Source organism: Antedon bifida, chromosome 9 (genome assembly GCF_963402885.1).
Source record: "Antedon bifida chromosome 9, ecAntBifi1.1, whole genome shotgun sequence".
In the NCBI taxonomy this organism is placed as follows: Eukaryota; Metazoa; Echinodermata; class Crinoidea; order Comatulida; family Antedonidae; genus Antedon; species Antedon bifida.
The window spans coordinates 16,985,880-16,998,026 of record NC_136234.1 but is presented as its reverse complement, the minus strand read 5'-3'; the positions used below and the strand labels follow the sequence as shown (position 1 = coordinate 16,998,026).

Here is a 12,147-nt window from a genome sequence, read left to right as displayed (position 1 = left end):
GGAGCAAACCATCTAGGTATTTTATCAGAGCATAATACAGACGATTAAATACAGAACTTTCGGTTTGTAAGTTAAAGATGTATTGTCCCCCAAAAACATGAAAAATGAAGATTAATTAAATCAGACTTTGAATATGTTATTTTGTAGTTTTAATAAAGTTAATCACTACCATAGAAAGAGAAACGAAAAAAATCATGTTTTCACTTATAAAATGACAAAATAAATGGTTAAATTCAACCAAAAATCCATTGGCTGGCAGCCAATTTGACCATTTTTTGCTTTAAATTACATTTTTTCAGGTAAATACCATTTTTTTCGATCCAATTTTTGGTCAAAGTGGATAACTATTATGTTACATTAAAATGGAATATTCAACAAAAAATGTTTTAAGAATTATTTTTTCAGGGGGACAATACATCTTTAAGCATCGAGATTATCATTGACTAAGGAGCAAAATCCTGGTGCTTTATTAGAGCACAGAACAATGATTGAACTTAGGACTTTCGGTTTGGAAGTTAAGCACCTACATCCAGTGCTACAACTTACATTAGTTCAGGGTGAAAATGATGAAGTATTGCACAGAATGCCATGCCATTCCTCCAAGAGGTTGTCAGATTGGTGATCTTGACTCCTTTGTAATCATTAGTTGCATTCCGGCACCACTCCAGCAGCTCCTGGCTGGGGGCAGACTTCTTACCTTTCAGGACCTTACGAGGAGGAGGCTGTGGGATGTTTAATAATATAGCTTTAATCATATTTATATTCACTAATGAAGAAAAACGAGGAGTAAAGGGTCTTTCACACCTGTTCCGGCACGGTTCCGGTCCAGCGCCAGCAAATTGAACTGTTTCTTCTTATCTTTAACAATATTTTAAAGCTTGGTTCATACTTGGATTTGGACCCAACGCAACGACCTAGGCAAAACAGTAGTGAGTTGACCAATCACAAGCAATAGTTCGGACCTGTACTTATTATTCATCTTTGCGTTGCGTCTAAGCGGTAACCAAACTTACCGGGCTTCCTTGATTTTCTACTACTGTTGACCATTTATTCATTTATTGTATATATATATATTATGATAAACATTATATTATATATCAAATTGATCCATCCAATATATATAATCCATATTAGGATGGTTGAAAAAACATAATCGAAAAACAACAGAATAAAAAAGCCTCTTAAAACAAACCTCTGATATTGTAGTTATTTGTTGAAGAGTGTTCTCTTTCTGAGCAGCACTTGAGACTGGTTGTCTGGTAAGATCAAGCTGCAGCGGCGGCTTGACATCAGGAGGAGACTCCTTCCTTTTCCTGTACCTAGGTCTTGATTCTGTTGGCGTGCTGACAAGAGAAAATGAAACATTTAAGAATCATGTCAAAATTATTTTCATGCAGTTACTGCAGTAACTACATTGTATTCGTTGCAATGATTTTATTTTGTTTTAATATAGAAGTTTATAAGGAAGTCACTGCAACAGAGTATGATTATCCAGAACAAACAGGTAAAGAGTAATTACTGCAGTAACTGATGTATAATAATTTTGATAAAATTGCAAGTGAAATTTCTGATTTCTAAGAAAGTCACCATTCCCAAAAACAGAAAACTTTGAAAAGTTCTGGTCCTAATTCGTTTTTTAATATTCAAAATGTATTCTGGAAACTTTTGGGAGGTATACAGGTTTGAATCAGCACAAGGGCATCCATTTTTGGGATAGTTGTTTTGCCGAAAAATTTCTTTCCTGCCGGATTTCTTACATATCCTGATCTTCTGGAGTTGTACTGTCTCCATTACTTTCCTCAACCACTTTTTCTTCTTTTTCTTCCCGAAATGTTTCATTTTCTAAGTTTTCTATAGGATCATCAAACTCTACACTGAAATCATCATCAAAATATCCATCTAAAGAAAATAAGAATTTTATTTTTATTTCATTCACATTTATTTGAAACAGTCCAAGAAAAAACAAGCATAATAAGTTAAATGGTAACAATTAATAGGAGCTGTTTCAGGGATCGGAAATAGAAGTTAAAGAACTTGTCTTTACCAAACCCTAAACAGAAAAAAAGAAAAAAGAAGAAGAAGAAGCAAAAGTTGTTCAGAAACAATAAAACTATTATATAAAAATAAATGATAAATTATTGAAAAGTAATATTTGAATTATTATAAAAAGCAAATGAAATTAAAATGTAATTTTTAACATTTTTTAAATGTGTAAAGATAGTATCTAATATGAAAACATTGCAATTACTGTAAAATCTTAAGTAAACAAATGTATACAACATTTTAAATAATTTTTAGATAATAGTCATAAATATAAATTAGTACAAATAACTAAAATAAATATTTTAATAAACTTTAGTTATGAATGTTAGAAATATAAAAAAAGTTGATTATTCCCAAAAATAAAAAAAAACAATCAATGTACTAGATTTGAAACTTGATTTTTGTTTAATTTAGCAACAAAATATTTGGATTTGTAAAAAGTAGACATTTAAACTAAACGAAGATGGTATCGTTGGAAAAAAAACCCCAACAAATATTTACATTACAATTTTTTGTTTAAAAGGAAACATAACATTTAATTTCTTATAAAGTCATTTTATACTTTGAAAGACTCAAAATAATTATTGAAGATTTATATTATAAAAAGGAAAATTATTAATAATTTTACAGAAAATGTATAATAAGATTTAATCTTTTAATAATAAACATCATAAAAAAACAATATTCATAGAAATGTACTGTGGAAGCATGCAACTGGAGACAGAAAAAAATTCCTACAGATACAGGTTACAGACAAAACTAAAAACTTTAACAATTTACAATCGCGTGCATGTTGAGTGTACTTATTATCTCCTGACCGTATTCATAAGCCCTTAGGAAATTTTCCGAAACAAGAGGTAAAAAATTGACCATTGTATAAGTTGATAGAAGATAGGTATGTAGAAATGGACAATAGACTTCCAAGACCAATGGACAATAGATTTTCAATGACTGATAGACAATAGATTTCAATGGCTATTGTCCAAGAAGCATGTACCTGTCCAATGGGTTATATACTTGAGGGTTAATAAGAGGGACTCGGTAATTGTTTGGTGAATATTTTAAATAATGTTACATGGTGTGTAGAAGTATATTACATAATCATGGTATTCAGGGTAAAGAACGGCATTCACTAACTGATTGAAAAGGAATTGTTTGGTAAACACAAAATGCTGACGCTTGTTAAGTGCAACATGAGCTTGCGGGCCAATTTAAAAGACGTCAAACTATCAAAATGCGAGGTGTCCTTTCTTCTGAATTCTATACCCCTTTCGTGGGAAAGTGGTTTCTTTCATCTGATGTCATTCCGTTTTAAAAAGAAAAATGTTTAAATGAAGAAAAGGTTTTGCTGATAATTGTAAATCTTGCAATTAATAGTCTGGACATTGTAGTAGACCAAGTATTAACATCATGTGACAGATTCAGGACTTGTACTTACACCCTTGAAGTGGTAGGCAATCATGATAACCACTAAGCTGAATTACCACTATGCTTTAAAATATTTTGCTCTCTAATGTAATTTTTAAAAAAACCAAAATAAATATTTGTGCTCCTTTTTATAAAAACGTTATAACTTAAAATTAACTTAATTACTAAAGGTAGTCAAAACAAATAAGTGCTATAAACAAAATTAATAACAAGAAAAATAAAAACAATATTTTAAAATACATATATAAATACAACCGTATTATTTCTTTTTTTATTTACTAATAATATAGGAAAAAGTATGTGGAATGATTTAAAAAATGTGTTTAATATAACAAAATTACAAAATGATCGCATTTAAAAAAAAAATTTTGAATCAAATTATATATAACATAAAAACTGCTTTTATATAGCCTCACAGCACACATGGACAATAGTATATGAATAAACAATGCACTAATTAAATAAAAATGAAAAATAACTTGGAAAAACGAACTTAAAACAAATACTGCTTAGTGTCCAAAACTACATTTTGATACAATGATTTCAATTTTAAATTATTATAGACCTGCAATAATTTAAAAGAATAATTAATATTAATTAGCATACATGTGTAGGTTCAAAAGATATAAAAATCAAAATTCTATTAGTTAAAATGACTATAGCGAGGCATTTAATAAAAAGGCAAACTGCCTTAAAATGTGACATGTTTCGAGAAACTATTCTCATCATCAGAATTTTATTATTATTAAAATAATTTCATGAACTTTATAATTTTTATTAGTATTTTAAATCATGTATTGCAAAGAAATTAAAGAATAATCGCAAAGATCATAAAGTATAGTGAAATAGGATAAATAATTATTTGATTTTTTAAATATTCCAAATGCATGTAACTGGCTAATTACAGGATGGATAAACTAAATCATGTGTAAAGTCTCATTTGAGGCTTAGGCAGTGAAGTAGTTACAACCCTGGCACTAGGTCAGGATTGAACCCTGGCACTATTTCAGACCGTAGAACTTGGGATTGGAAGGCATGCATGTTAGCCACCAAGCTACAGCTCCACTACCAATGCCACTAAGCAAGCAACTTTATTATGCAAGCTACAGCTCCACTACTTACAGCTCAACTACAATTTAATACTGTTCTGAATTTATTGCGTTTCTATGATTTATTTGTTCAAACATTAAAAAAAAAAAACACATTGTATCATATATTGTGGACACTAGGCATTTTATTTACTAAATGAGTTCATAATATATGCAGATAAGCAAACCTTTCTTGGAACCTTTGTATTTAGCAAAGGGTAAAAAATGTCTTCGTCTACGTCCTGAAAATTGAGGCAGATTAAAAGAAGAAAAGAGAATTGAATAAGAATTATTAGGAGGAAAACAGTATAGTATGAAAAGATTAAGAAAAACAATTTATTATTTTATAATAATGCACAGAGATAAAACATTTTTACCTTTAAAGTATAATAAATAATGTTTTATTTTTGTTTTATATACAGTCAACTCTCCCAACACTGACTACTTTGACCAGTTTTCTGGACGGTACGGTTTATTTAGTGTTTGTTTACATATCTCATACACCTCACATTGGGTTGAGAATGAGGCTAGGCTCCCTCTAACAAGGCCTAGCTAGAAAAGTATTCAGAATGTGGTGTATGTATTTAGGCAAATTGCATAGGATAATTCATTTACTATTCTTCTCAAAGGTGGCAATCCTGTTCACAGACAAAAATATACACAAGATGCCCTATAAGTCTTTGCCAGTGAAGTTGTTTTTGTCGTGAGAAAAAATCCTGACATCTGACAGGATTCGAACCCAGGATCCAGGGATCGGTCTTAACCACCAGCCTACAACACCATTACTCAATATCAGGAAAAATCTTACAGAATAGAGCTAAATGAAAAATCAATACAGATTTTCTCATTGTGCATTTCCAATCTTTACTTACTGCCCTCACACTGGGATGAAACACAGATGAAAGGGTAAACAAAAACAACTAACATGAATTATTAATGAGTAAATCTAAGCATAGAGTAAGTACTGTAATCTGTTGCATAATCGGCGACTTTAAAGGCATATTTATCAAATAAGTTTATATCTGGGATAGATGAGTTGTTGTAATGGTGGAATACCGAATTGTTTGCATTTTAATAAAAGATTGAAATATGTATAAATGGCACAAGTTAAAAAAAAACAGATGAAACACCGATGAAAGGGTAAACAAAAACAAGTAACACGAATTATTAATCAGTAAATCTAAGTATTGAGTAAGTACTGTAATCTGTTGCACAATCGGCGACTTTAAAGGCATTTTAATAATAGTTTGAAATATGTATAAATGCCACAAGTTTTTACAAAAACAATTTGATAGAAAAAGTTTTCATACGACATGAAACTAGCATTCTAGTGAAAAGTGGAAATACATTTTTTGTTTGTATGGTGTACTGTTGTAGTAAGCCACTCAAAACACAACTTTTGGATATGAACAAGTGCTAAGTTTATGTTTTTAGTTGTTTAATACAGTACTGTTTAATTGAAAAATAGAAAAAGAAAAAGTTCATTTTAAATCATGGCACAAAAAGACTTTAAATTTCTTTTTAAAGGAATGTAAGTTATAACGATTATATTTTAAAACTCTCAACAAAAAAGTTTCTAAAGAAATGTGATGTATTATCATTTAACTACCTGTACAATCTATAGAATTTTACAAAATTGTAAAGGAAATACTCAATTGTTAACATATTCCTTATACAAACACTCAATTGTAATTTTTAATTATTTCTTTGGTTAATTATTGAAATCAAGTAAGAAAGCGAAATCAATTGAAAATTGTGGTGTCTATTCTTAACCAGGCATTGAACCCGTGGCAACAATCTTAAATGTCATCTCACATATCAAACAAACTAATCGCATTTAGCTGCCGACCAGTCAAGCGATTCGTAGCGCTGGTTTGTGAAATTGACGCATTGACCTAGACTAATTAACCGAGTTAGTGCACGCTTAACTCTTTTGTGCGCACACTGCCACAATAAGTTTGCGCTTCGAGGCATTTCTACATCATCTGTTCCATACCCCATTCACAAACACACGTGTCCACCGCTACCCAACACTGCTAAAAACTGTAATCATTGTTAGCTTTATACTGCAACCAAATAGTTAATTAATCGCGCTTCATTAATCTAAATAATAAAATCATAGTCTATGCTGTAGAATAAGGTCAAGGTGTTTCGTACAACCTAAAACATGTCATACACAGGAAATGTACTTTTTCACCGTTGTCTACCAGTGTTTACCAACTTATTCAAATCTCTAAACTGCTACTAGCAAATAAAAATAACCCAAACAATACCACTTCACACCCTTTTTCCATTAAACTTTCACAACGATCACATCTGCCCACAATGGGCTTTATATTATTTCAGGTTTCTGTGTTTGTTTAATGTTATGTTATAATAAAAGAGATTTTACATTAACTGTTTACCGAGGGGTTCGCACTGGTCTATTAATCCAGGTCTGATCTTTTTACCAAATATTTTTGTCTTTCAGTCAGCAAGCTAAGTACGAGGAATAACATTGTATAATAGAAAATCTGGAAATAAACTCAACTAAGTAATTATGAAGATTATTGATTGGGATTATTCTAACAAAACCCACCACAATTGGGAGGAAGGAATAGATTGTTAATAATCCTTTAAATTTCAAAGCTAGGGTCTTTAAGGTTAAATCATTACATTAAACTAGGGAGTACCACTTATGCCTACTTCTGCATTATATTCATTATCCATTACTTCTGCATAATATTCTTTATCCATTTACTTAACTGCCAATTATATGATCTCAATTCAATTTGTTTTCCTCAATAGCCCACTAAAGCTTACTAGCCCAATATGGTTACTAGCCCCCATTTCATGTCCTAGCCTGGTACAACAAAAGTCTAAAGTATTTTACTAGACATTTGTACATGCTGGGGTCTTTAAGGTTAAATCATTACATTAAACTAGGGAGTACCACTTATGCCTACTTCTGCATTATATTCATTATCCATTACTTCTGCATAATATTCTTTATCCATTTACTTAACTGCCAATTATATGATCTCAATTCAATTTGTTTTCCTCAATAGCCCACTAAAGCTTACTAGCCCAATATGGTTACTAGCCCCCATTTCATGTCCTAGCCTGGTACAACAAAAGTCTAAAGTATTTTACTAGACATTTGTACATGCTGGGTTTATTTATACTAAATGGACATGTAAAAAATGTATGTAATATGAATGTTAAATCATACAGATTTTGTAATATCTCTATGGCTAAATCTAACGGTATACATTGGCATAGAGCTGAGATTCCGGATGAGATAAAAAAAATGTAGTGTTTAAGTATAAAACCATTCACACTGTATTATTTTGGATTGCATACAAAACGAATGAAGCCAAACGTAAAAAACGTAACGGAACAAGTCCGGATTCACATCACATCAAATTGCATAGAATGGAAATAATAAAAAACGATATTTCAAACCAACCTGATCCAAACTCATCGCCACTATCCCCAACAGGATTCAAACTTTCATCTTCTAGTTCCGAGAGCAGATTGATCGAGTTGGCGATCTCTGAGATCTTCATTGCCGATTCTTTATCAGTGATCTCATCGTCATCGTCGTCTTCATCGTCAAAATCAGCCATGTCCGCGATGTCTGGTTGATGAAAACTCAATATACTGGCTAAACTCTGCATATCATCGTCCCTATAACAAGGAGTTAAAATAGACTTAAGCTCTGACTACACTATCAAACTAGTTTGACAAAAAAAGTGTGACATGCACAAATATGGTAGTGATATGCTTAAACATGGTAGTGATATGACATCATCATGTCCATATATGGGCACATCACATTTTTTTTGTCACATAAAGTTTGATAGTGTAGACAGAGCTTTAGGGGTTTTAATCCTGCAGAAAAATGTCTGCAGGACATAAAGTGGCGCTGTAGCTTGGTGTTAAACATTCTTACTTTCCAATCCCAGAGCCAGGGTTCAATCCTGACCTACTGCCAGGCCTGTAACTCACAACTTTTTCTAATCTACTCCCTAAGTCTCAAATGACTTATAGTTTATCCATCCTGTAATAGGTGAGTTTATGAGGCTAAATTTTTTTTTATGACTCAATAAATAAGACCATCAAATTAAATAGAACTTACATTGCGGATCCCTCCTTAATTAACATACACGACATTGTCAACTTAATGCTTGCTTCCTCGCATCTTTTGCCATTTATCGGTCGTAGTTTAATGGTTTTGAATTCTTGCGATGGAAGCAATGTGGCGAAGTCTTTCATGTTTACGGTAGCTTGCGCAAGAGGTCTCCTTTTGCCTTTCTTTGACTCCTAAAATAGTTAATAGGACAAAGTTTAATGATATCAAAGTGCTGTAATATCAGGAAGGTAAAATTAAGTTGGATAATTGATAATTAATTTAGGATAAAGGAAATTGTTTAAATTTACTGTCAACTTACATCTTCTATGACAAAAGTCCATTCTTTATCTTCAAATTCTGCATCAGGTCGATTTTCCTTTAAAAACATTTAAAACAATTTTTTAAAATTGTAAATCACACAAAACAGAAAAATGTAAAAATGGTAAAATATATAACCACCTTAAATAGAGTAACAGTAATTTCTACATTTTCAGCTACTGTCCAGACATTTAAAACATTTAAAATAATTTTTTGTTTTTGCTTGTTTACTAAGAATTTGTAATCACACAAAACAGAAAAATGTAAAAAGCGTGAAATATATAATATAACCACCTTAAATAGAGTAACAGTAATTTCTACATTTTCAGGTACTGTCCAAACGATAGACCCTCTGTAGGGATCCTTGATACCAGGTACCCATTGATGTAACTGCAAGAAAAGGAAAAAATATATTTTATTTATACCAGAAATAATGTTATTAAATATTATATTAATTTTTTTTATGGATATTATAGTGTAATAGATTTATTATAATACACAGCAGTTGTAATTGAAAACCTCATTTTCATTGTTATTACTTTAGTGTTGTTTTATGATTCTTAACTATTTTCCATAACTTCAACAAAACATACTTTTGTAGGTTTCTTTCTGCCCCTTCTCGTCCAAACCACAGTTAGTTTATTTGGTTGCCTATGAAGAAAGAAAAACAATTATAACAATTTCACCCATCAACTGTCAATAATAAACATTTTTTACAGGTTTTAATATGATTTTATCTATCAACAAAAAACAGGAAACTCTATTTTCCTTGGAATGAAAAGAAAACCTGGTCTAAATTCTAATATTAACAAAACTCTTTGATGTGAGGTAACAAAACAAAGCGCCGACGGGCAATGCCAATACCAACGACAATTTTCAATTTTGTTTGTTGAGATATGATCATGGTTAGAGCACACACCAACAATTATTGATAAGTTTGATAATAAACATGCTGATAAAATAGTACAATAACCTTCAACAGTTAGATAGAATAAATAGTAGAACTCTAAAACATTTTTCGACAAAATAAAAGTATTATTTTAACTATAAATCCAATGCAAATTGCTTCAAAAAAGACAAAGGAGATATAAATAAAATTAGCAAAAAAAAAGCTTTGACAATTTTTACTATATTTTTAACTTCTTTTTCCCAAAAATGTGTTTTTAAATATCTTTCAATATCTTTGGCCGAAATAAATGATAAGATATTTTTAATCTTATTCTTTATTTCCAAAAACATCATAAACAACACCAAACAATTACAAAGTAAGTTGCAGGAAATACAAAAGGGAACTAAATCCCTATGGCTAAGTAAGAGCCTGTCTTACCCTCTTATCGAGTACCGCATATACTGAGATTTACTATTGAAATTTCTACTTATTTTATCTCTTATTTTATTTACAAAATATTAGTCTTCTAGTATCTACCGTACCATGCCGAGAATGTTAAAGAGAGGCTATCCAATCGAGTTGAAACAATACCATGAAAGCCCCAGTGGTCTAATGGTTAGGACATCTGCATATCACACAGAAGGTTCTGGGTTCGAATCTTGGTCTTTGACTTTTTCTCATTCTCACAGATTTCCTCATCTTTATCGTTTCAAATTAACTCATACTATAGCTACATCAATGTCATTGGACAAAAGAACCTTTAATAATTTGTATTTATTTATTTAATAAAATTGACCAAACCACTTAATAGAATGTAACTTCTTTACATCATATAATCAAATAATAAGAAAATAATGTAAGTAGCTTAATTAGCCAAAAAGTTAACTTTAGTAATAGTATTCAGTGTATCTTATGTCCTGTGGCAACACAATATTAAAGAAAACTACATTAACCAATCCCAGACAGAACCACAAACCCGCTTACAACAGAATTTAACTTACAACATATAATTCAATACTGAAATTAATGTAAGAGGCTTAAAACAAAAAGTTAACTTTAATATTCTTTTAAAGTTAAGTGGTTTATAAAGTCTAGCCCTTAGAGGTATAACACCATTACAGAGGCAGATTAAAGGTACCCAGGTAAGGTAGAAAGTCAGCATCCATGAGGCGATAGATTAGTGGACTATTTAAGTCTTAATCTGATCCAATTTATTTAAATTGTTTACCAAATTTATACCCATTTGGAAATAAATTCGCGCCCATTAATACGGAATTAAGTAATAAATGTTTAACACCTATGCGTTGTAACCTCTGGATTTAAATGCCGGTGTTGCGGTTGATACTAAACGGAGGATTAGTCTGCTTATGCCAATAAGATTTTAATACAACAAATTGAACTTGAGTAAGCTAAGTATTCAAACTCAGTACAATCATACAATTTGTCTTTTTATTGATATAAATAATAATTCGGTGGAAACGTTTGAATTTGGTTTCTGCTAACATCAAAGCAACAATAGCTTAGGTTTGATTGAATAGCTATTGGAACTTTTTATTTATTTCATATTCATCCATGATGAACTTTCATAGTTATTTATGTTTTGTTATGTTTTGCTTTTACTATGTACCTCATGTATTGGTTTTATTTTGGTTGCACCACTAAGGATAGTAACTGATACCAATAGGACCAATAAGTAAATAAATATTTTTCTAATAATGATGAATCTGATGATGGTGATAATGATCATTAATAGTGATAATGATATTGATAACAATGATAATGATAATAGTGTTGATTCATGTATGATATTTAGTGATTGTGATAAATATTGATGAAAATAGTGATGAAAATAATAGTCATAATAATAATAGTGATAATAATAATAATAATAGTGATAATAAATAGTGTTGAGATACCTGTATGATATTTAGTGATTATGATAAATAGTGATGAAAATAATATTGATGAAAATAATAGTGATAATAATAATAGTGATAATAATAATAATAGTGATAATAATAATAGTGATAATAATAATAATAGTGATAATAGTGTTGAGATACCTGTATGATATTTAGTGATTATGATAAATAGTGATGAAAATAAATAGTGATAATAATAATAATAGTGATAATAATAATAATAGTGATAATGATAAATGGTGACTAAATTGAATACTGTACATAAATAAGGAGACACAAGAAGATCGTACACAAAATTCAATCCTTACATAAAGTACATAAAATGCGATACAATTTGTCTTTTAA

General features: G+C 30.4%; 2 protein-coding genes across 7 annotated transcripts in view; one reads left to right on the top strand and one right to left on the bottom strand.

Annotated features, from left to right (window-relative positions):
• The window catches only part of LOC144851630 (glycoprotein hormone beta-5-like), a 234,143-nt gene that overhangs the window by 124,639 nt on the left and 97,357 nt on the right, over positions 1-12,147 (top strand). The gene's annotated exons all lie outside the window — the stretch shown is intronic.
• LOC144851617 (EH domain-binding protein 1-like) overlaps positions 1-12,147 on the bottom strand; it is a 54,078-nt gene that overhangs the window by 24,061 nt on the left and 17,870 nt on the right. For 4 of the 6 annotated variants that reach the window (XM_078709167.1, XM_078709170.1, XM_078709168.1 and 1 more), the window contains exons 5-13: positions 9,585-9,642; positions 9,133-9,381; positions 8,993-9,049; positions 8,680-8,864; positions 8,008-8,228; positions 4,748-4,801; positions 1,758-1,899; positions 1,193-1,343; positions 547-722 (exon numbers count right to left, since the gene is read on the bottom strand). In XM_078709167.1, the coding sequence (XP_078565293.1) occupies positions 547-722; positions 1,193-1,343; positions 1,758-1,899; positions 4,748-4,801; positions 8,008-8,228; positions 8,680-8,864; positions 8,993-9,049; positions 9,133-9,381; positions 9,585-9,642 (1,293 nt within the window). The remainder of the gene's footprint in view (positions 1-546; positions 723-1,192; positions 1,344-1,757; positions 1,900-4,747; positions 4,802-8,007; positions 8,229-8,679; positions 8,865-8,992; positions 9,050-9,132; positions 9,382-9,584; positions 9,643-12,147) is intronic. The other 2 variants (XM_078709172.1, XM_078709169.1) reach the window with 2 other exon arrangements.